This window comes from Hemibagrus wyckioides, linkage group LG09, assembly GCF_019097595.1.
Source record: "Hemibagrus wyckioides isolate EC202008001 linkage group LG09, SWU_Hwy_1.0, whole genome shotgun sequence".
NCBI classification, from domain to species: Eukaryota; Metazoa; Chordata; class Actinopteri; order Siluriformes; family Bagridae; genus Hemibagrus; species Hemibagrus wyckioides.
The window spans coordinates 15184400-15209902 of NC_080718.1; the positions used below are offsets into that span (position 1 = coordinate 15184400).

General features: G+C 38.8%; 4 protein-coding genes across 5 annotated transcripts in view; 2 read left to right on the forward strand and 2 right to left on the reverse strand.

Moving 5' to 3' along the window:
- Window positions 1-57: 57 nt before the first annotated feature.
- ap5m1 (adaptor related protein complex 5 subunit mu 1) lies at window positions 58-4595 on the forward strand. The gene is made up of 8 exons (XM_058399322.1): window positions 58-396; window positions 1111-1777; window positions 1874-2101; window positions 2235-2374; window positions 2982-3067; window positions 3152-3264; window positions 3371-3467; window positions 3598-4595. Exons 1-8 carry the CDS (start codon window positions 329-331, stop codon window positions 3678-3680), a joined length of 1482 nt encoding a protein of 493 aa, XP_058255305.1. The 5' UTR covers window positions 58-328; the 3' UTR covers window positions 3681-4595.
- A 3707-nt stretch (window positions 4596-8302) lies between these two features.
- Window positions 8303-13956, forward strand: naa30 (N-alpha-acetyltransferase 30, NatC catalytic subunit). The gene is made up of 4 exons (XM_058399405.1): window positions 8303-9335; window positions 10130-10253; window positions 10653-10708; window positions 10874-13956. The coding sequence occupies exons 1-4, from the start codon at window positions 8514-8516 to the stop codon at window positions 11009-11011; spliced, it is 1140 nt and encodes a 379-aa protein (XP_058255388.1). The 5' UTR covers window positions 8303-8513; the 3' UTR covers window positions 11012-13956.
- A 450-nt stretch (window positions 13957-14406) lies between these two features.
- On the reverse strand, window positions 14407-18110 carry LOC131359493 (uncharacterized). The gene is made up of 5 exons (XM_058399406.1): window positions 17572-18110; window positions 17277-17344; window positions 17098-17169; window positions 15464-15596; window positions 14407-15345 (listed from the first exon to the last, which is right to left on the reverse strand). Exons 1-5 carry the CDS (start codon window positions 17771-17773, stop codon window positions 14885-14887), a joined length of 936 nt encoding a protein of 311 aa, XP_058255389.1. The 5' UTR covers window positions 17774-18110; the 3' UTR covers window positions 14407-14884.
- Window positions 18111-21678: 3568 nt separating this feature from the next.
- The window catches only part of slc35f4 (solute carrier family 35 member F4), a 30247-nt gene continuing 26422 nt past the window's right edge, over window positions 21679-25503 (reverse strand). For both annotated transcript variants that reach the window (XM_058398365.1, XM_058398366.1), the window contains exons 6-7: window positions 24408-24497; window positions 21679-22497 (exon numbers count right to left, since the gene is read on the reverse strand). In XM_058398365.1, the coding sequence (XP_058254348.1) occupies window positions 22256-22497; window positions 24408-24497 (332 nt within the window). In that variant the 3' untranslated portion in view covers window positions 21679-22255. The remainder of the gene's footprint in view (window positions 22498-24407; window positions 24498-25503) is intronic.

Below are 25503 nucleotides of genomic sequence, written 5' to 3' on the forward strand. Positions count from 1 at the left end.
CGATGTTCGTTTGTTTATATACTAGAATGGTGTGTAAAGGCGTGCACCTGATCTGACATCAGCGTCCTAAAGGCCTGAAAACCGACAGCCACGCCTCCATGTGTCACATGTCGTTTCAAAACAGGAAGTCGAAACCAGAGTGAAATGTTTAGCTCGTGATGTTTGGTCTCTTTGCCTATTCAGCTTGGATTTTTCGGACTTTTATAGAAAGAACTTTACTAATATAAGAGAGTAAACTACTTGTTGGGTTTTATTGCACAGTTAGATGTTATGCTAAATCGGCTGCCTTTAAAATCTTCATTCATGCGATAAAAGGAAACGAGGCTCGATGAGTATCCGGGCGCTGTGGGTTCTCACCCACGAGAAGGGTGAATCTGTAAAAGTGCAGTTTTCCAGGTGAGTGAAAGAAAAGTTTCCAGCATGCAAAACGTGCAGATCGTGACAGAGGGTATTGGTCAGGACAGGTGTCTCCTAGGGATTGTTAGTTTTGAAAATGTTTTGAAAACAGTTTCTCTGTAATTTGGTGGGAAGCTATTGAACTATAGTCATCCAATTGCTAGTGTGTAAGTGGGTGTGTTTATTTATGTTAAATTGGCCCTTCAATCTGGGACAAATTGGTCAAGACCCAGTCTGCCTATATTTCTGGTAGCTAATAGGTGTTTTTTTTGTTTTTAAATTATATATGGTGAGAGGAAGCCTTTGCTAACTGATATTAAATGCCATTTTCCTTTCTAAATACACTGTAGTCAACTATTTTTTTTGAGTGAGAGTGGCACCATCCAATTATGTGTCACATGGCTACATGTTTATTTGCATGGCCACATAATGACATTATTGCACTGGCTGCTCAGTAATACTTGACACTAAAATGATTTAAGCCAGCATGAGCTAGATGTGATTCATTATGTCTGCATGAATAGCCATCATAAAGGTGTGATTTGATGGGTGGCAATTAGGCTCATATGGTTTATTTCACCCACATGGCCATTCCACTGCTGTGGTCCTGTGCTGTGAAATAGAAAATGGCTGATTTGTTTCTCCATGACATTTGTCCTTAATGGATGTCCTTGTCTTTTCATTTTACATTGTCCCCTGTGGTCTTTCATTCAGGCGATATCCCTCGGTGGAGTTTCGTGCTAAAACCTTTGCTGGAGCTCACCATGTGTCTGTTCCTGAGGATTGTCAAATAGCCCACCTCCTACTGAGTGAACTGGGCCTGGCAGACCCTGACAAGCCCTACATTGCTGCAAGGGATGACTGTTCCCATCAGCAGCGATCTCCTGCACTGGAGCTCCGTGTTGGTAGCTCAGGCGAGAGGACACTATGGCCGGTCCTAACCATCGTCCAGGGTGGACTAATCCTTGCCTGTGTCCCGCTGACGGAAGTCCCACCTGATCCTCGTCCCTCCCTTCCCAGCCTAGCTTCTGTGTCCCAGGGCTTAGCCCTGTTATCTAGCCTACAGGGCTTTCTTTGTGGCACAGGGGGAAAAACACCAGAGCCGGATGTGCTTGTCTCTCGCTTGGCTACCCTTCCGTCAGTACTGATGCAGATTTGTCCGTTAGGGACCCCCCTGGACACTCTTCCTCAGTCTGGGATGCTGTCGGCAGCTCTGGCTCCTGGCCCTGGTGGTGCTCAGAAACAGCCTGCATGGAAAACAGGAGTTCATCGAGGAAGAGCGGTGGTTAGCGTGGCCCTCACAGAGATGGTGAAATCCATGCAGTATGGAAACCAGAGTAAACAGGATCTGTGGGATGTGCACGGGACAGTAACATGCAAAGTGAGTATAGCCTTCTGTTTGTATGAATGTGTATATAAATCATATTGGTGTAGCACTTAACCAACATCTTGTCTTTTTTGTCTGTTTTGCTGGTAGTGCGAAGTGGAGGGTGTTCTGCCCAATGTCACGGTCACCCTTACCCTGCCACCCAATGGTTCACCCCTGCAGGACATCCTAGTGCACCCCTGTGTGACATCATTAGATTCCAGTATTCTTACAGCTAGCAGTGTGGAGGGGAACGATGGCTCGGCCTTTTCAGGGCCATACAAATTTCCTTTCTCTCCACCTTTGGAGCCTTTCCGACTTTGTAGTTATACCTCCCAGGTATCTTGGTACATTTAATGGTTAGATGAGTTAATGAGTGTTTTTATAGAATTACTTCTTATATACATCATTTTGAAGGCAGCATCCTCAAAGCCTCACACTAATTATATCTTTAAATGACTTTTATAATCAGGTACCTGTGCCACCTATACTTGGTTCCTACCATCTCAAGTCACAGGACAACCATCTCAAGCTCAGCGTAGTCCTTAAACTTCACGAGAGTGTCAGAAACAGCTTTGAATTCTGTGAAGCACATCTTCCATTTTTCAACAGGTGATTCATTTCACACACACAGCTTATTCAACATTCATTTGTCTTCCGTAAATGTTTTGTCCTTGTCAGGTTCACGGTGGATTCAAAGCCTATCACATGGACACTGTGCATGCAGCAGGATCCAAAAAGATGGACCCTGGAGATGAGAAGCAGTAATGCTTCCAAGCTCCTTTTTGTAGGTGCTGAGATTGGGAAGTTGAGCAGATTGTAGCTTAACTATAAGAATTATGGAGGGTGAGGCAGCAGGAAGTATTGCTGCCTCACGGCTCCGGTGTGTTCAGCATATGGCTGCTTCTGCTTATTCGTCGTTTGTTAATTCCTCCCACCAAGAACACTGCAGTATATGGATTGTGTACTCTGAATTGCACCTTGCATGAATGATTGTGAGTGTGTGAGAGAGAGAGGGTGTGTGTGAGCGAGTGAGTGTGCATGTTAATATGTGAATATATTCTACCATGACTTCAATCAGGATAATGTTATTACTGAAGATGAGTAAAAGCTGGATTGAACTAATTTAAGTTTTTCTGATACTGGTAAAACATAAGGGTTCAATGATACTGTTTTATTATTAGTGACATCATAAATGAGACTAAATCTTTCTTTATAGAAACCTAATGGGAAACGTGGATATAAAAGTGACCTCAGGACAGTTAGAGGTTTCTAAAGAGAAGAATCTGCTTGTTTGGTTTCTTGGTAAGTTTATATCCAAGATAATGGTATGTATTGTATAGGAATGACAACCAGATTAATTTATATATTTATTTACTTCTAAACCAGGTCAGAAATTTCCAAAGTCACGAGAGGTATCTCTGGAAGGTGCGATTCATTTCTCAGGGCATCTTGCTGGACCATCAGACCCTATGTGTACAGATCTCACTGCATATGTGAAAGTAAGTGTGACTTCTGCTTGCCAGTCTGCTCTTTCCAGAGCTAGAGGTTGAGTATGAGGTGACTATTGAATATCTGTTCAACTTCAGTATTTATACTGTTTTGCAGCTTTACTTCCGGGTACCTGATTTGACTTTATCTGGATGCTGTGTGGACCAGCACTCTGTACAAGTGTACTCCTCAGCAAAGCCACGGATCATCACAAGTAAATGTTTTATCGAACTGCTATATAGAATAAGATGATAGAATCCTGTAAAAAATGAGACATGAACATAACAGCCCTTTCAACTGAACATGAAGTTAATATTGTTTTAATACCTTTGTTTTTCCCAAAGCACGAGAGCTGGTGTCCTCTGAATACTACATCTGGAACTCCACTGGAGACGCCCCTGTGTGTTCTGGACCCGTGATACTGTAGCAAAGCGATTACTTACAGCATAGAGACCTTAATAGCTGATATAAACACAGGGTCGTTCAAAATAGGAGAACAATTTATAAACGCTTTTGAAATATTGTTAATATTCATTGCAAATTTGAAGGAATATTAGCTGTACTTATATCACTGCTCTGCTCACATGTTTTACAAAATTACCAAGGCACTTTATTTTGTTGAAAACACTGTGATCAAAATTAGAGAATGGTTTGTAGCACAAAAGAAGATTACTAAAATAGATAACTCACATTTTTAAAGGTTATAGCTGTAGAATATAATATATAAAAGTGTATAGGCCCTTGCTTTGAATGGCATCAGCACATCTTCTTCCAGTCTCTTCCACAGTTCAGTAACTGTATTGGTTTCTTAGCCAGTACTTTGTTCCAGGGATGTTGTTTCCAGAGATTTTCAGACAGGTTTAGTGCCTTGGTTATTTTGAAAACATGCTAGTAGAACAGTGGTATCTCCAGCTAATACAGTTAATATTCCTTAAAATGTTGAGTGATGATCAGCAATATCTCAGGATAAAATAAATCAAGTGTTTTATGAATGTTTCTCTAATATTGCCCACCACTGTATATACTTTTACCTGAATTAGCCCACAGGACAAAAGAGTGTCAGCAAATAGTCAGTGAATTAAAGTGTTGAAGCTGCTTCTTATAGGAGCTCTAAGTGTGAGAGATGTGCAGGTAGAGGCATTCTACCTAGGGCGAGTCAACCTTCTGCAGGTATTTGTTCCAAATTATCCCAGATAGACATGCCAACCCTCTCAAACTGGACACATTAGGTGCCTTCTTTGTTTACAGATTAAGTTCTTTGGATTTTTCTTTTTCTCAGAGTAAAAATTGTGCAATAAGTGAAAATGATAATAAGGTACATTGACTGAAGTAAAATCTAACTTTTTACACACTTCTTGAGTTTTCTGTGTGGTTTTTTTTTTGGATATCGGTGTGTTTGTTTAAATGCAATTAATTGCCTCTTCATTTTGCTTTGTTCCACTTGGCTTTTGGATAGAGGCTATAAGGAAACTCCGTGAGGTTTTTTTTCCACAATGAGGCTTAGACCTTGTCTGGGTTTATTGGTGTTGAAATGAGACTGTCTGGCTGACAGACAGAAAGACTGGGAAATAAGATAGAAGACTAAAGTGGTCTTCAGCAAGGTAGTTAATTGCTCCACAACGACCCACTTCAGCTTGTCCATGCCCTTTATTCCTCTACAAAAAAAAAGGTCCTTCACAGAGCCTTCATATAATAATTAAGCAGTGTCTAACATACAAGCTTGTAAACCTTCTATTTTGTGGCATGATGATCGTGTCAGATCTTTTTTCACCCTCAATATGAAATTAAAGCCTAAATCAGAAACATTTTAAGGGAATAAAGGAACAAAAAGGTTACAGTAATCTGTGTGCAAGTGCACACATCCTTAAACTCATACATTTTTTTATACTTATACTTTACTCTTTGTTCTAATACTAATATCTTGACTTTTCTCATTCTTTCTTGCAAAAACAATTCTAGATCCTTCAGGTCAGAGAATTGACCCAGAGAATTTTAGTTAGATTCAGGTCTGGACTCTAGTCTGATCTTCTTATGGTTAAAGCCACACCTTTGTTGATTTGGGTGTATGCTTTGATTCATTCTCATGCTGAAAGATGAAATTCTTTTTCATCTTCAGTTTACAAGCAGACACCTGACCATTGTGCACTAAAATCGACTTGTATTTGTAGTTATTCAGGATTCCCTCCACCCTGATAAAAAAAACAGTTCTGGCTGAAGAAAAGCAATTTTAATACATGATGCTGCCATCAAGGTTTCCATAAACATTTGTGTGTGAATGTGTATTTACTGAATAATTATAACTTTTTGAATTAGTCCTCTCAGACCATAACACATAGTTTAGAGTGATTAAGTAGAGCTTGGATGCTTTTTGTGAAAAAAAGTCATCCCAGCTCAGATGTGAGGAGTATGAAAGATTTCTGTCCCATACAGAGATTAAATCAGTAATTGTCAGATATTCTTGCAGCCCCTTTAATGTTGCTGTAAGTCTGATGGCCGCTTCACTGGTAAGTTTTTATCATGTGCTTTAATCAATTTTGGAGGGATGTTGGGATGTCCTGTTCTTGGTGATGTTACTGTGGTGCTTTTTTGTCTCTATTTGTTGATGATGGTCATCTAGTGTTTTGGAAATTCTTTTATACCCCACTCCTTATCAATATTTTTCAACAAATGAGATGTGAAGCATATCCTACAGAAATCTTAATTTGAGATTAATCAGAATCATTTGAAATTGATGACCGCTGTAGGAGAATTACTTTGGAACATGATATTGAATGTGACTGGTTCATTCTGAACACCGACACACACCCAATTATAAAAGAGTGTTTCTGTTTTCCACTTAATTCTCATACAGTGTAATTACACATTGATTTTAATTTTAACATAAAATTTATTGTACCATAGGCCACTGCAGTTTGTAAGACATTTCAGTTCAGTGCAATTTTATTTTAAAAGCATTTTTAGCAACACACAAACAGCCGCAAAGCAGCTTTACAGAAATTTGGATGTCGATCTCTAATGAGCAAGCCAGAGAGGACATGAGGAAGCAACCTTGAGACAAACAAATCTTTTGATACAAATGAGATTATACATCGAAGCAAGGCAGAGACTTTAGGCTTAAAGGTTGCCACTTTATTGACAGCTTTTTTCTTGTTAAACATGGCTTTTTGATGCACTAGTACTACTTTTTGTTTCTTTTACTCAGAACACAGAAGTTAACCTCCATAATTGGTCAGATTACAGTGCTCTGTAAACTAAAATGTCTTTCTAGTGTTTAGTATATGTTTACATCAGAATTATTTCTGTAACAGTTTTTGCGTGAGAGTGCATTTCCCCATTTGCTTCAATTGTTACGCCTCAGCTTTCAATTTGTCTGTTGGTCCATCTGTTATTGTTATTAGCATAATATCTCCAGAACGTGTGATTAAATGTTAGTAGGATTTATGGAAAAATATCATTGTAACCAGCTGTTGGACTGATTCAATTTTAGAATTGATTCCAACAGGGTGAAGGTCACATTAAGGTCAAATGTACGAAATAGCTTTTCTTTACTAGGTTCCTTCGTGCTTGAAAAAAAAATTTAAGCATATTTCTGGCATAGAAGAACTAGACATGTTAGCAGTGAAGGCTTCCCCATCAGAGCTGTTGGCATTGAGTTCTATTTGTTATATATTTTTCCTCTCATTTTTAATTTATATCAGTCACTTTGTGGATAATCTTACCTTAGTCAATACAGCATGTAGAAAACAAGTTATTTTGTTGAGCTCAATACTTTATCTTTTAATAAATTAGCAGAATAATAGAAATAGTGATGTCCATATTACGCATAATAATAGTTATGATTATTTTAGGCACTACTGTGTGCTGCTATTGTGTAAACATCACGGTTCTTATTGTTAAACTTACACTACGACATTCGGTATATGAGCCTCTGTGTCTGTCATGTCTGTTGGTTATTTGCCTTTGTCATTGCCAGGCTTTTCTCACAGGGACGTCCTCATCACAAACCCACTGGCCATGACCAATCTGTTGGCTTGATCTTATCAGACAGAAAGAGCGCTTCACCTGTTTGTTGTGGTAACACTGATGCCAATTACTCTGGAACTATATGAAATTTCAGATGCATTTGTCAGAACCAGTAAATTGTAGGTTATACTTCTCACCCGGGCTGAGTGTTGATGTATGATTTAGACACTCTACATTAAATATATAATTATTAAAAAAAAAAGTTTTGTATTGTTAATTTGTGAACTTAATGCTGATGTGTACATTAGCTTTGCTTAAATTAAAATGAATGAATGAATGAATAAATAATATAAATAATATAATCCAAATAATTAATTTTTATTTAAGAGATGCAGATATGTTGTTGATGGCTTCTTTGGGAATTTGGAAAGAAAAGCCTCCTGTACAAAGCTTCATCAGGAATAATGTATTTAAAATATAAATTATATTATTGGTTTGAAACGTTTCTTGGTCACTGCAAAATTCCTTATGTGTTATTTCAGACTGTTAATGCTATCATTTTTATTCTAAAATAAAAGTATATTCAGATGAAGAAGAAGAAGAAGAAGAAGAAGAAGAAGAAGAAGAAGAAAAACCTTCTTGAAAAGATTAATTGTAGTGGAAAGTTGAAGACTTTGGATGTGATGGTTACTTTTTTAGGTTATTTATTTTAAATTCTTCTTATTGATCAGTTCACACATAAGGCTCAGGCCTAAATTTTTATTCTTTATTAAAGTATTTTGAAACACTTTCAGTTAAAACCTCTTTCTAGGCACTCAGTCTGGTGAATGTTTTAACATATTGGTCCATCTAGTGGCTGTTTTAGGAAATTTCATAAGACGGTAAAAAATAATTTTGACTAACACAAGCTTGTTAAACCTATGTGTGCTTTATTTTAGTTTGAATCAGGGAATAATTACAATATCACGTGAAAGTGAGTGAATATTCTGAGGGGAATTTAGTTTTTTGGTGAATTCTTCCCTGTACTCCATGATTAAATACTTCATTTCCCAGCATTCTGTATGTGTCGCAAATTGCCAAACCTGCTTTGCGATAGCTGATAGGCCAGCTAGTGTGAAGTGACTTGAGTAATGGCTAGAGGGGACACGAGATAGCAAACGAGATTACAGTTATTCGCTTCTTTTTATTATTTTACCAATACTGGAAGTACAGCGGGTGTTTGTCTTACTCGGCGTTTAGCTCGAGAGCTCGGTTTGGGCTTGCTTCTTTTGTTTACATCCATACTGCATGCAGTGGAATGGCTGAAGTGCCGCCTGGGCCTAACACACTGCCTGCGTCCTCGGCCGAAATTATATCGCTGCCCGTGGATGGCTGCTCGTTCCTGGGGAACAATGAAAAATTGGACCGCGGCCGAGGAGACGTTATAGCTCCGGGGACAGAGGCACAACAAGCCTCTGACCCCAAAGGGATTGTTAAATTGAGCCAGAACAGCGTTCATCACCATAACTCGGCTGCTCAGCTGCATTCTTCACCGGCCCAGCTCAACGGCATCGCTAGCCACCCAGAGCACGACGAGCACCGCGGCCATAAAACCGCTCAAAATCACGTCCAGCACCGAGCTCACAGAGCGGCCGACTGTCAGCACACTGCCTCGGAATATGTGGACAGCACTGACGAGAGGGGAAACAGGAAATTAGCGTATAACAACCGCGACAGCTCGCTACCCAGTAACGGAGTCGACTCCCCCGATTCCGCGGCCATAACCGAGCCCGGCTGTTTGAATCAGCTGGAAACAGACAGTACGGGTCTGAAAGCCGAGCTCGGCAGGACTGTGTGTCGCTCCGAGTGTAATGATAATGTGCAGAATTCGGCAGAGGACAGAGAGCCAGGCCTGGGGCCGCAGGGAGCAGGAGCTGAGGAGGCACCACTAGAGGATCAGATAGCAAAGCTGTCAGTGAGCACACCGGCAGCCGATCACAGCCCCATCACTTATGTGAGATACGAGTCCGAGCTGCAGATGCCGGATATAATACGGCTCATAACTAAAGACTTGTCCGAGCCTTACTCCATATACACCTATAGGTACTTCATTCACAACTGGCCCCAGCTCTGCTTTCTGGTATGTATGTAGTTATACTGCCTACTAGGGGTGGGCGATATGGCAAAAAAAAAAAAAAAAAAAACCAGATCACGATACTTGATATATTTTTGACACCATGTTATATATAACCATATTTAGTTTTGTTCACAAACTGCCCTCCAATATAGTAGTGACTGGATGAAAATGTCCAGAGATCCTTCATACAGATCATATTGAATATTTTCATAATATAGAAGCTGCTTCTGGATCCTGATCAGTGTTCATATATAATATAAAGTCTACTGACTATAAACACTGCTTTCTGACAGCATGTTAACTAAATACAGGCGACCTAATGGCTTTTCTTTACGGTTTTTGTTGCACTTGAAGCTGACATTAATTTCTCTTTATTTTTTTTACTGGAGTCAACTGAAACCTTTTGCCAATTAAAACACGTTACCTTGGACTATTTAAGACAAAGGTAGAAAAGGCATCACTACATACTGGTATACTGGGATAACACAATGAAACAACAGCTTAGAACTAGTTCCTTGTACCATATGAGCAAATCTGTTCAGTCTGATATCTTGAATAACATGGTTTGAAATATTTCTTGACAATCAAATGCTAAGTTTTGATTCCGTTATAATAATAGACTTAATTAATGACTAATTGAGAATGCTGACAAACAAAGTTGAAAATATTAGGTTTAAATTATTTAAGTAATTTATTGTTAGAAGTACTTTCTTGCCTTTTTCCCCACCAAATCAGAGGTCCACACCCCTTCCACAAAGTTATTTACATGAGTGTTTGAACTTTCTGTTGTTTTACAGGCAATGGTGGAGAAAAACTGTGTCGGTGCCATTGTATGTAAGTTGGATATGCATAAGAAAATGTTTAGACGGGGATACATTGCCATGCTCGCTGTGGACTCCAAATTTCGCAGGAAAGGCATCGGTATGTGTGTTTCATGCATGGTCATGTTTAGCCTCGTCATTAAACGTCTTTTTAGGAGTCTTTCAAATGTTAGGAGTATTCTGAATGACATTACCCGCCCAGTTTGCTTTCTGTAGCACGCACTTGCAAGGGCTGACTGGTTTACACGCAGCTCTGTTGTGGCATGCTGGTTAATTAATGGAAAATGGAGAGAAATGTTAAAATCTAGTGGTGGGTGATAATGTGTCAGACAATGGAGGCTCATTTCAGTGAAAGTTTATTGATCAGTTGTGTTACTTGTTTTTTCCAAAATCTTTTTCACTTTTTCATTATGGCGTACAGTCAAGTCACAGCGGTGCTCGAAGTCAATGATGGAGTGAAACGGTTGCTAATGTATATTTTACTGTTGTGTCATTTCAGGAACAAACCTTGTTAAAAAGGCCATCTATGCCATGGTGGAAGGGGACTGTGATGAGGTAAGAGACAGTCTGCCTCTGAGTTGATAGATATGTACATCTTGGATATAGGTTGTTCATACCAGTGCACAAATCCCTGTAGATGTTGCATCTTTAGTTTTGATGAAATGCATGGGATTTCTCCTAAATGGAACCTTTCGCATGTTTCCTTGCTGTGTTGTGCAGGTGGTACTGGAGACTGAAATCACCAACAAATCAGCCCTGAAACTTTACGAGAACCTGGGCTTTGTCAGGGACAAGCGGCTGTTCAGATACTATTTAAATGGAGTGGATGCTCTCCGGCTCAAGCTGTGGCTACGCTGAGATTTCCTGTGATGTCCCGGACTGTCCCTCAATTCCTCTGTCCTCCTGTCCCTGTGTCCAAGTGAGTACGGAGAGTTGGCCTCCAGCAAGCCACAAAGGGGAGGCAGCCGCATGAAAAACAAGCAAAATGTAATAAAGAGTTTTATGTACCTTTCTCCTTGCGAGAGAAGTTATTGCAAAAAATGGGGGTGCTAATATTTAAAGCAGTCACTGACTCCGAAGAGGAAAAGTTTCTGGATTTCGCTGTTGTCCAAAAGCCTGATTGCAGGTGGTTGAGTGAATGCAGGACATTAGCATCACCTCTAGGAGTTGTGTCGAACTGGATCAGGCTAAAAGAAAACAAACAAGGCATCACCCTCTATTCTTTTATTTTTTATGAGTAATTGTAACTGTGGGATGGAAAATAAACTTCTACAGTCAAAAAAAATTAAACATGCGAAAAAAAATAGAAGCTACACTAACAAATCTGATTTTTCTGTTTTTCCTTTATTTTTTGTTTTCTTCAGAAGAGGGTTCAGGGGGATGTTCTGATTGTGTTAGAGGCCAAAGCATTGGCTTGTGTTTGTGGGTGTATAGGGGGGCCTATTATTTTTATGTGTGTATTTTATTCCCTATATTTGAACAGACCAAGCTCTTTTCATTGTAGGAATACAGCTGCTTAAGCCAGATATGCACTTCTTGGAAAAGGAAGACACCACATTGCACTCAGAGATACTGTCCTATACATACAAGCCATTGAATTGCTACAACAGGCAAATGAAATTACCAGAAATCACTGTCTGCACCTAAATTGTGCCAGAATGATCCTACTCTCCTGTTATCCTACTTTCTTTAGAGCGGGGACACACAACTACAGGCCGGCACAGTTTGATGATTTTCAGCTACTAAAACTAGTAATTGCTTGAGTCCGATGTCCTTGGGAAGAAATCACCAAACTGTGCAAATCACCTGATTTTGAATGTGCTGCATTCTTTTATGCATTTGTGTAATGTTTTTTGGCTTGTTTAGTTTTTAAACTTTTGTGCCGGTTTGTTGAAAAAAAAAAAAAAAAAAAGGTTAAATTTATTTTGTTGCATATACATCCATTCAGCACCATAAACATGTAAGAGAAAAATGATCCCTCCATCTTTATAAATCGTCAGGGTGTTTTAACGAAAATGAATCAGAAATTTCCTTAATATAATAAATGACTTCAGACACATTTACGAATACAACCAATGCACTTTTTTCTAAATGTTCCCAACTTAAACAGATATGTCCAAAGTGTAATGCAGTTAGCAGATTTAAAAATGATCTATGATGATGCATAACTTAGTGACTGCCAAAGGTGCAACTTAACAGTGCTAATCAATAGTTAATTCATAACCAATGCCTTGTACTCAAATATGCCATATGTGTTTGGGGGTGGGAGGTAGTGATGATGATGATGATGATGATAACTTCCTCATTGCATGCACAGTCACCTGTGCTGTCCAGCACTGCTTTTAGTTTAGCAGCAGGGGGCAGCATGTAAGTATAAGCAGCTCATCACTCTGTATTAACAACCACTTATGCGGAGGAGGATATGCAACAATTTACAATGTTAAGAAGTTGTTTCACAGAGTGTGTGTGCTGTATAGTGTGTTAACCTTTATATGGTGTTAGAATGAAAATCTGATTAAGAGTGTAGATGAGTAAAGACCCCACATTGCAAGGTAGAAGTTCATCGTTTTGTTTTGTTTTTCCTGTTTGTCAACCCCCCCCCTATAAATACTGATCTGCTTTCTCTTGCAATCCTGCCTGATGATGTGCTTTGCTGTTGTTTTTTCTTGAAAATCATACAATTTTTGGTGGGGAAAATGTGATTCTGTTTGTTTTTTTTTTGTACAGAGGTGCAGCAGTATTGTTCAGATGAACATTATGGATTTTTTTTTTTGCCTGAAGAACTGAATTGTGCATTTGTATTTTGTGAACCTAAATTGCATAAGAAATGTAATGCTTATACTAAAGTTGAATTCATTGCTAGGCTTATTTGGACACAGCGGATACAGCCAGATACCCTCAAAACAAACAGGCTCAGGTGTCCAGTTCTCCTTTTGGTCTCTTCTTCCTTGAGAAGAGCGCTTTTACAAGGGCTCTTTTAAAGGACCCCCTTCTTATTAAAAACCATAATACCCTTCAGAGGGAGTTTGTTTATGTAAAGGGGTTGGACTCCTTCAGGATGTGAATAGCTGTTGAGAGATGGAAATGTGAGCTGTTATTGTGCAAATGCCCCCTCTCATCATTCACCACTGTTGACAGATATGCCTCTGATTAAATAACTCCAAAATCTTGCAGCTTAATTTGTGTTGGGTACAAATCTAAATCTCTGAGTAGATGCTAATGACTGTTTGGTAGCTGGGAAGTTCTATATATGTTCATCTATGTTCTCTTTCTAGGTTTAATCAATGTGGTATGTGATGAGGAGCAGGCACAATTCTAAAAGAGCTTAGAATAGTTGCACTTTCAATTGCATCGTTACTTGATTTCCTTTACTCTGATGTCTGAGATCTGTACTATAGGTTCATTAACAAAACCCCAACAGCTTCTGAAGTAACAGCTGGCAGGTCCTAGCTGCATATTACACCATTCTTACTAGTAAAAGTAGACATGATCCTGTGTGGTCTGGTCATGGCTTGGTGAAGGAATGATCAGTGGGTCTGCTCTCCACCATAAACATTTTCGTTGTGTGTGTGTGATCTGGTTCCCAGTTGCTTCTGATTTATTTTTTTTTTTTAAAAAAGGATTCTTGCACCTCATGGAGTCATGGAGTTGGGAAATACAGTATGGTCCACATGTTTCGTCATCCCGTTCATCTTCCATTCACTCTCGCCTCTTACAACTTTTCTTGCAAATTTTCTTTGATTTCATGTGGACAACAGACTTTGTTTAAAAAGTATAAATAAATTATTTGATTTTTTATTGCATATGTGTAGTGATTTATTTGCCATCTGCTTTGCTTGATTACTTTGTATTTTAATTTGTACCTGAGTATCTGTTTTGTCTTGTCTTACATCCTTTGTGAATACTGGCTGACGGAGATGAAAACGAACATTTTACTATAATGTATTATTGATATTGCACTGATTTTCCTATGAGAAGTTGTATCACACTGAAAATTAGGTTTAAGATCACACTAACCACATATCGGTAAGCACTCTCAAACTGGATTTATTTGTGGTTGTTAATTAGCAACTCATTTAAATTGGTGTTAAATTCATATTTCTACTGGATAAAGACCACAGTACAGCCAAAATGAATGTGTATTTTATCATGATAATTATGTCAGCTGGGAACCATTCAGCAGCAGCTAACACATTCTTTTCAGAAAGGCTGGGAACAGGAAAGCCACCATGAAGCTGCGCTTTGCCTGCCCAATGTATCAACTCACATTTCGGTTTATTTTTAGATTAAAGCCTTTCCTCGGAGAACATTTCATTTTTAATTGGTTTGTGATGTTTTGGCATTACTGCCAATCATGTTATATGGAACAATCAATGATTAAAAATGATTAATCATTTGCCTGGAAATAAAGGAGAGTTAAACATTAAACACTGGTCACATTCTCACAACACAAATGGACTTTAGCACACCACTTGACTAGCTTAATGTATTTGCACTAGCAAATGCATTTATTAAACAGCAGTGTTCAGATTAAAAACACCACCTTGGGCAAACTATTTCTGTCACACACACACATTATATATATATATATATATATATATATATATATATATGCCTTCAAAGCCAGACACATTACAATTAGTGTGTCTATTCCTGGGACTCCATATATATATTGAATCATCAGCTTAAAAGCAAAGGAGTTAGTCAAGGATATCCACATCAATATCTATGCTATGTCTCTTTGTCCCAACCGCTCCATTTCTGGTGAACAGAGTTTACCTGACCCGAAGTATTCCTACCCATTTCCCTCTCTTCCTTTTCCCGGCGTTCCCAAGGCACGTCTAGCCACAGTTTGCATCCCCACTGGCCCTCCAGTACATCCCAAGAGTGTAAATGTTTTTGCTCATTCTTTTGAAAGTCCTCAAGCCAAGGTAAATTCTGCTGTGTTATTCTCTCTGGTGATTTTGTTACACTTTCATTCAAGTCCTTGGAGAAATTACCCTTCAATCCAATTTCTGATTTTGTTATTTCTTCCATTCCTGAGTCTGGCTTTGGCCTCAGTGGAGGACTTGGCTGCAGAAGCTCCCTGAAGTCCAGATTCTGTCCTTTTGTCTCGTCCCAGAAGATGTCTCTTTGGGTTGGCCTGGACACCAGTCTGATTCTTTCTATTTGCAAATTACCAGCTCCTTCAACTGGAGAAGTCGGAAAAGTTTAAGCTTGTCTTCTTTTGAACAAGCGGGGACTTTGAACTGGTTCAGAAAATACATCTAAACTGTTCTAAATCAAAAGCATTCTTGTTTAATCACTCACCAGTGGAAGTATAAATTCTTTGCTGCTCCCAAAGGTGCTGCTGATGGGATTGACGCTTCTTGGTTCTTTCACCAATTAGGAGTGTCTGTGCTGGCAGGAACCCTCCCTTATTTCTCTGGGCAATACGTAAACCCTTTTAAGAAATCCATTTATTAGAAGGTGGCAACATTTTTGGTTGCAATAATAACAGAGGGGTGTCCAATCTTATCCAGAAAGGGCCAGTGTGGGTGCAGGTTTTCATTTCAACCAAGCACAAGCTACTCCTGATTCCAACTGGCTAATCAACTGATCTTGGCCAGAAGGTGTGGCTTCTGCTTGGTTGGAATGAAAACCTGCACCCACACCGGCCCTTTGTGGATAAGACTGGACACCCCTGGTTTAACACTTAACACTGTAATTCAGGACACTTGCAATGCTGAATTGGTTTACTTGTTAGAGGCTACATAAAATAGACATAAACCTATTAACGATGCCAACGTATCTAATGATGACCCCTGATGATGACCAGTTAGAATAGATTTTGTTCATTGTTTAGAGTTCTGGGATTTCCTGAGGGGAAGGAAAGTGTATCCCATGGAGGAAGCACTGTGGCTTCAGCCCAGGCTACTTTCCACTCCAGCAGCACAGTAATCAGACCCACAGGGAGCACCAGGGCAAGGCTCAGTGCTCACCAGCTGTCTGTTTTGTGCTTCTTCTATAACTTCTTCCTGTGGGTTTCTAAACATCTCTAATAGATCACACCTGTGTTCTGTGTTGCTCAGTTGTTGTTTTTTTATTACCCTCCAGGAACTTGTTTGAACAAATGCCATGCTATATCTCTTTTGTCATATTTAAAATTCAGAGATAAAAAAGAGGGGAAAAATGCATGGACAAGGATGGATCCTGGTCAGGATCATGGTTGATCTGGGTGATCTAAAGCACCCTTGGTAAAAGCTGCACACCCATGGAGTCTCACATCTAGGGGCAATGTATAGTCCCAATACACCAACTTGGTGCCGCCCCACAGTTCCAGGGTCCCTGGTTTAATCCTGAGCTTGAGTTGCTGACTTAGTGGTGTTTTACATGTTTCCTCCAGGTTCTCTGGTTTCCTCCTATCTTCCGACTCTGAAAACCATCCAAGGTGTATGCCAACCTCACATTTAGTGTTCCTGAGAAAGGGTCCAGATTCAAATAAATCCTGACAAGGCTACTCAAGATAACTGTATGAATAAATAAATCCACCTAATGTCATGTATCTGGAAGCTCATCTGGATATGGAGAACATGCAAAACTCCTTTTACAAACATCAACTGGGGTTTAAGACCAAAACTGGACCCTGGAACTTGGAGGCACAAACACCAGCTGTTGGACCACTGTGCCTGCCATCTGTTTCATATCAAAATTCACCTGTAATACTAAAATAATTGCCTTAACCATGATAAAGCAGTTACCACAGGCATATATAACATTACAGTTGCTCTACCAACTCCATGTCGTGTAGTGGAATATTGTGACACCCCCATTTCTCCATCCCTTTGCATAATAGAGAAATATTTAATTACAGACACATTAGCTTCATTAACTGTCTTATCAACCTTCTCAACATTGAGAATGTTGAAATACCATGAAAGGCAGATTAATGGGCATGTGTGTACCATAGGAACATGGTTTGTAGATGTATTAGACGCTGCTGGTGGCTCCACTGGGCATGGTATTGGTTGCCAAGCCTGTGAGCAGAGGGGAAATAATCATGGTCAGTACCACTGCAAACTATTGCATGGCTACATAAGTTTTATTTTGTATGCACAGCTAAGAGTATGGTGATATTTTAGACCTTTGCTCTTTGTGGTGGATGAGACTTGATGATGCTGTGGATTGGTTTAGCATATACATTTTGGGAGTCTGTAAAAACAGTTAGCAACATATTGAAACAGAGTGCACTGACAGAAAGCAAATATGAGTATGCAGGTCAGTGTAAAGGAAATATAGGATTCTGTTATGAACCATAATCATGCCTGTAGGTTAGGAAAAAATGGAAAAGGTGGGCTGTTGATCTGGGCTATAAAAAGATTGGCTGCTATTCACAAGCTATAAAAAAAGAAATGAATTTGGATTAAAAATAAACTGACCTGGTGGTGAAGAAATAATTTGAGGTGCATGCTGCTTGAGCGGTGGCAGCTGGCTGATCTGCCGGTGTCCTAGAATTCCCTGCTGGTGTTGTGGTAAACGGTGCGCAGCAGTGATCATCCTTGGTGAGACTGCTTGATGGAAAGGCTGTTCCTCTTTTGGTGTGACTTTGCAAATCTTTATTCTGGAGTTGCTAGTCCCCATTTTAAATTCACTGGCAATGGAACTGAGTTACACTGGGGGAAAAAAAACTCTTGCGATGCTACATTCTAAAATCCCATCATGGACTGATGAAATGATCCTTACAGACACAGAGCCATTACGAGGGTCAGCATTTCACGACGCAATCCAAGGCTCTCTAACCTTTGACTTGCTGTGACGCTTTTGTGTCTTCTCTTGGCACTTTTCAAGATTATAATTCACAGGGTTCATCCACTCATGTCTGATTAATCTGAGGTTCAACACTAGTTATCCTCTTCCTTTAACTTGTGTGAAACTATTGCAAAGTTGTGTAGCGACTGTCAGATTTTATGTCCCTCTTCTTGCTTTATATTTCTCAGGTTTTTTTTTTTCGTAATGTGGCATGTTACCATAGTGACATTCCTCATGGGTTATTCTGTAACAGAGTGGAAATGGTTGGATGCTGACGTGGGGACGTCTCTCCTTCTGCCTGACCAGGCATGCTACAGCTGAAGTGGCTGTGTTTGATGATTGACAGGATCTGCTACAATTCTCCTTATAAAACTACTCTTTATGTTTTGTGCTTTAGGTTTTCTAGGTCTAACTGACTCAAGTGAAATCAGGCAGTACATTCATTTAAAATTGGCTTTGGATGTTTTCACATGCCTGTGGATAAAAAAATAAAGAGAGAAAAACAGAATTGAAGTGAAATACTTTGAGGTGGTGGAAAAAGAAGCACCAAATGAAAAAGAAACCCTCATACTTCATGCCATATCACTACTTACTGTTTGGTAAATAGTGAGAGAATGGTGTCGTACATTACAATAGTAATATAGACTTACCATCTACTTTATTAGGAACACCAGCACTTTTGTGCAGCTGTCCAATCAGCCAATCATGTGACAGCAACACACTGCAAAAAAAAAAAATCCTGCAGATACAGGTCAAGAGCTTCAGTTCATGTTGTTATCAAACATCAGAATGAAGACAGTGTGATTTCTGTGACTTTAACACTGGCATGGATGTTGGTACCAGATGGTCTGATTTGAGTATTTCCGAAACTGCTGATCTCCTGGGATTTTCACACACAACAGTCTCTAGAGTTTACACAGAATGGTGTGAAAATAAAAAAGGCCTTGTTGATAAGCAAGGTCAGAGGAAAATAGTCAGTTTGTTTCGAGCTGCCAGGAAGGATATAGTAGCTCATATAATCACAAAACCATGGTGAACAGGAAAGCATTGATCATAAAGGTGAATGAGCTACAACAGCAGAATACCACGTTGTGTTCCACTTCTATTAGCCAAGAACAGGAATCATGAACATATGCTCATTGAAAGTGGACAGCTGAAGATTAAAAAATCTGTATGTACTCAAACTGCATGTTCTTTATCCATAAAGCAAAATGCGAAGCAGCCGACTTTGTTTTCCCAATGAACAAATCAAGTGGACCACGAACAAACCATACTCAGACCACCTCTGAAAGTTTGCTTATGGGTCATTTTACATGGGTCTGGGTTCATTTGTTTTGTTTGTATATGCAGAAAAAATGCTAAGCCACTGATCTGAGACCAGGTCTGAAACAGACGAAGTGTGAAAACATCCATTATGTTCCATGTTCTTTAATCCAGACACAACCATATAAAACTAAGGTCAAATTATGTGCTTTTTCTGGAATATAGTGAGGAAGTGTCAGTGTAGTTTTTGGCATGTTCTGCGAAAGTAATGCAGATTATTTTGAAAATATTCAGTCCCAACATTCATGTTAATGCTGAATCCCAAAGAGAAAATGATCTGCACTAGAACAATATTATAACAGAATCCTAAACATGTGACTAGGAAAAGGTGTAACAGCTTTTCCTCCATCTGGACCTCATGGGTAGTTGATGTCATTTCAACATATGGAGGTTATTTAAAAACGTGTCATCTCCAAACACCTTATACCTCTTAAAAAATACAAAATGGAACTACTGATTTCTACTCTGTACACATATTCAAACAATCAGTGGTCAAAACTGTAATAAATAATGAAACATTTCTCAAAACTATCAGAACGAGGTGTACTATGAGGTGTTGACACGCTGGTTTCAACAGTGACATTCAACTAGTTAGGTCAGGTTCTATGTTAAGCATTGTATTAACATTTAACTATAGTAAAATTATTTTGTGCAACTGATTGAGCAATTTAGAGAAAATATGTCAACGAGTAAGATAGAAAGATTGCAAGAATAAATGCAGAGGAACAAAAAGGACCCAGACTCACTAGAGCACAACATTATCTATATAAAGAATTGAAAGAAATGCAAACAGGCGAGAAATTTAGGAAAAGCCGCTCCAAAATTATTGGCAAGATGGGTTAAAAAAAGTTATGAAAAAATATCTTATAGGCTAATTAATTTGTACATGAAATTTTTTAGGGAGTTTTATGGAATATCGTAACTGTTTAGTGTCATGTAGAGAGAAAAAAGCGAGAAGATTACGATTTTAAGTTAGGACTGGAATGCGGCATATGCAATCTTATTACTGTATGCATGTAAATGTAACACATTCAACATTTGACAATAGACAAAAAAATAAATAAAAATGTTCTTATTGTCATACAAATGAAAGTGATTATAAAATGGCTTGGAAACTAAAATCGTTTACCCAAAACTAGAAAACAGTTACTTTAAAGTAAAAAAAAAAGCTAATTAATTATTTGGTTTATTCCTGTTTTTCTGCCAGGTTATTGGAAATTACCTAAAAATGTAAGAAAAAAAGCTTTTCATGTATCTTTAGATCAAGTTATACATAAATACTGTCTAATACAAAGGGTTAAAAACGTTCAAAGAACTCCTGAATATTTTATGCAGTGTTTTCAGAAACAATCCTCTTAAGTTTTCATTTATAAAATGGATTAATTTTTCCTTCAATCTGCAGAAAAAAATCCTCTCTAATTGCCCTGTATCTGTGTGACTTAACAATATTATGCAAGTCCTCATGCTGTACAGTGGGTGGGTTCATGCTGTGCTCTCTCCAAGTGCCAGGATGACGGTAATGAGCCTGTAATATGGACTGAAATAGTTTAGCGGTTAGCAGTAAATAGTTTTTCTTTCTCTTTCTGCTAGACACTGTTCTCTGCTTCGTCTTAACTTAGTGGGGCATCAACACCAATCACTCAAAAATAATGTGTGCACTGTAACTATGTGTGTCTTGGAGAAAAAAAGAAAGAAAATGTTAAATAGAACTTTATAAAAGTTATATCCTGTCTCTTTCAGTCAAATTTAACACAAGTACAATAGTGTGATGAAGCACTATCACAGCAAATCTACCGACACATGAATGACACTGGATTGTTATTATTATTAGTATAATAATAATAATAATAATAATAATAATAATAATAATAATAATAATAATAATAAATTATATTTTTATTAATATAATTTATAAATAATAAATAAAATTATTATTATTATTATTATTATTATTATTATCATTATTATTTTATCTGCAATATTAGTGCCTGAGCTGTTGTTACACTTCTGACATTTCTTTTGGGATTATTTGTACAAATTCTTCTGAAGTAAAATCTATTCTTTTCCTCAAAATGTCTTTATCCAGAGGCAAGTATTTAATTTTTTGTTCTTTTGCAAATGATCTAAATTAAGGCCCTGGGGATGGTTGAAAGAAACCCAAACCCTAATATGTACCTTCTTTTGGTAAGCTCCATAAAATAATATGACTGGTGATAAAGAACAGATTAGAAATGTTGCTGGAGTTCAGAGCTTTGTGCCTCCACTCAGTGCCAAATGATTATAACTGTCATAGTGATACATTATTCTGCACAAAGAGAATGAGAGTCAGAATATTTGCCAAAAATAACATTCTGAGGCAGGTTTTTTGGTTTCGGTATAAGAAGAAACGAGAGGCTTGTTCATATATAGGATAATATATTTCTCCTTCTTATGTACAGTATAATACCATCAGATACAATGGAAATAACATTTGTATTATATACGCTTCTCTCTCAGGTGCATGCATTTTAATACAGTGAGCCAAATTGGCCCTGAATGAGTCTATATTCACAGAATACAGTCCATGTGAGGGTTCAGCAGGCATAGCTGGGATGAAGGCGTGCAAACAGAAAAGGCTATTTACTTCATTAATCACGAGAGTTTATCTCCCTAAAGAAAACGTACTCCTGTTAATGCGAACGTGAAATCCCAGCATGAAAAACAAATATTGTAACTAAATCTTTCTTTTATAAAGGGAGATTTTCCTCCTCAGCACAGTCTGTAAAATGCTCCTCTGTCATCTCTCTTAAAGGAGAAGGAAGTGATGCTATGAACCTCTGATGTTCAGCTCCGCCCACTTTTCACACAGTTGATATTGCGGTTGTTGTGATCCTAGTTCTCCTTTATCTCCATAATCTCCACTCTTTCACTCAAAGTACCACGACTCTGGCACTGCCTCATGGTGGATCCCTAGCACTCTTAGCTTTAAGGCCAAGGACTAGAGGTCAGAGGTCATGCCAAGGGGATTGAGACAGCACCGTTAGCTCTGCTGCGGCTGCGCATGTTGACACTGGACTCCGTCAGTTCCTCTCCGTGCTCCTCTGACTTCTTGTCAGCGAGTGTGGCGAGGAAGCGCAGTGTAACCGTGTCCCACTCCTCAGGCAGCAGCAGCAACAGGAAGCCCACGCAGATGATGCAGGTTGCAGCCAGGCGAACCACGCTGAAGATCACCTCATGCTTCAGCACGTCAATCGCTACACAAAAGAATGTCAGAAACAACTTAGAGGCAGTATTTATTTATTTATTTTTAATTCACTTGCATGTTTTGCTTTTCTAGACTCACTGATTACTGAGGATAATTTTTAGTGGTTCATCAGTAACTGCTTTTCATTATTTTTTCTTTTAGAGAAATAATTCAGAGATTAAATAATAACAAAAAAACACAATATCAGTATATGAAGAGGTAATGAAGCGAGTGCAGGCAGGTTGGAATGGGTGGAGAAAGGTGTCGGGAGTTCTGTTTGATAGAAAAATATCAGCGAGAATCAAGGGGAAGGTGTACAAGACAGTGGTGAGACCGGCCATGCTGTATGGTTTAGAGACAGTGTCACTGAGGAAGTGTACATATTTATATTTTAAACACAAAGTGGGCATGGCCTGAACTAGAAAAGGTCTGTTTTTCACTTTTTAAAATGAATCTTGAATATTTGTCGCCATATTTGAATATTATATTTGAAAAACTATTTGAAAAAAATATATGAATATTTTTTCCCCTAAAAACACTGGGGAGAAAAGAGCCAGAGGCAGAAATGCCAGCAGTGTCAGCATGATGTATGATTTCTGGCACTGACAAGTCCTCATAAATGTGCTTGGATCTAGTTCCCAAAATATAAACAAACTAGTAGCCTCATTTAAACAACCTCATGCTCAAGACCACTTATTTACACCTCGCATGCTTGCATGGCTTTCTAGTTGCTCCCTTTGGGATCTCGATGAACACCCTTAGTCTTAATCAGATGCTCGGTAAACCTTTCTGCCAACTACAAACAAACAAAACAAATAAAGACACGAATAGCTTGCCTCCTATTTGTACGTACCTGTATTTGAACACATTATCTGAATAATGTACTCATATTTGGTTACCTTCTTAGCTTAAATACTCCTTTTACGAGTTGAAATCCATAATAACCTGTAGAAACTTGTCAAACTACAGCAAGAGAATCAAACTAATTTAATTCTGCCCCTGTTCTAATGCTGTCATAATACACTGGTTTTGACTCTTGAAATTATTCATTAAATTCATTACATTCATTCAGTTTAACAACTCAACCCTAAGGCACTCTTCCAAAATCACAAGACAACTGAAAACAAGGAAAACTCAAACACAGGATTAAAGGCTAATTTCAAGCCACTAAATGCTAAGCATAATATTTGCATACGTTGAAATGATTAACACGAGCAATTCCTGGAACGTGAGTAATGACTGAATTATGAATATATTCTGCCCAGTTGGCTAATGACTGTAGTAAATTAGGTCCCTGGAGATGAATTTCAGCTCCACTACCTCCTTCAAGCAGGAGAATGTAAAAAAAGTGCAACTGCGCCACAGCAGTGATCATGAACAGGGAAAAAAAACCCCACATACTTGATCTCAGCCACAACAAATAACTCGGGGTGGTGGGTGGGGGGGTGTCACGTTAGCTAAAAAAAAAGCCGAGCCTGAATTAACCTACTGACCTTGGCAGGCTACTTTTACAGACAAGTACCTTCATCAAGCATTTAGTGTCGCTTGGCAACGGGTTGTGTTTTTTATGATGAGCACTGCTGCTGGTCAGGATACACACTGCTGATCGGGTTTCTCTTGCTGGTATCTTAAGGAAGGAGAGATGCTGTGGGAGGCTGGCAAATTTGCTGTGTAATGGTTTGGATGCTTTTAGCAGTAGAGAGGGATGGGGAGGATGGAACATAAAAACACTAATCACTTGAGACATCCTGCTCAGGAGCGTGTGTCTGTGTGTGTGTGTGTGTCTGTGTGTGTGTGTGTGAGAGAGAGAGAAATGAGTGCTAGATATAATGCGCTGAATGTGTGTGGTTGGTAATTTGCTGAAATTTCCTGACAACTAAATGACACTGAATGTGTTTGAAATGCATTGAGCTCACACACCTGCATTCCCTGGAACGCTGAGTAAAGTCCCAATCGATATGAGGATGGGGTAGGTGAGAACCACACCTACATTTACCAGGATGTTGAATACTGTAACAGCACACACATACAGAGGGAGGGTGAGACAGAGAGAGAGGGAGAGAGAGAGGAGAGAAAATAATTTGTGACACCGTCTTTCACTGGGAGCGCTAAATGTGTGGAGAAAATAATCGATGCTGCCTGCTCCTTAGAGAATTAGTGCTCCACTTCAGTTTTAAAAGACAGTAAACAAGTGGATCTCTTACTATCAGGCCTACGCCTGCTGACACATCACATATCGGATAGCTGAGGTGATGAAAAGCTACTTCAGAGTGTAATTTGATGATATAAACCCCAAAATTTTCCCTTACAAAGCATTTTCAGCACTCTGAAAAGTTTACTATACTGTTTCATTTTGTCCTCAGTAAATTCAATATATGGGTCATGGATAATGTGCTCCTCAACTTGTTTATGCTTTTAAACACGGATGTTTCACAAGATTTTAGATATAGCTGAGTGCAAAAGTTGTGCATACCCTTAAGATAAAATAAAGAAGAATTTATAGTATGTTAAGATATTGAGGTCTGGGCTCTGTGCAGTACACTCGAGCTCTTCCACTCCAACATTGGGACATGTCTTCATGGAGCTTGCTTTGTGCACAGGAACACTGTCATGATGGAACCATATTTAGGCCCCTTTGTTCCACTGAAGGGAAATTATTATGACATAGAAACCAAGAAACAAGAATTAATTCTGTATAATTTTTTACTTGGACGGCACACATACTGTGATTGTCAGACATCCAAATACTTTTGGGTCTATAATATATCAGCATAAAAAAAGTGTCATCTCCATGTCTAAATGTTTGTTTAGTCATTTATTCAGGGTCTAGTCAGGGCTGTGGCGGATCTGGACCTCATCCTGTGAACACTGGGTGTGAGGTGGCAAATACATGCTGTGTGGATCTAGGGGTAATTTAGCATAGCCTCTACCTTCAGGTTTCAAGAAACCAGAAACCCAGAGGAAACTAACAGAATTTTGAATATTGTGTAAATATTCTCTAATAACTTGACTATTA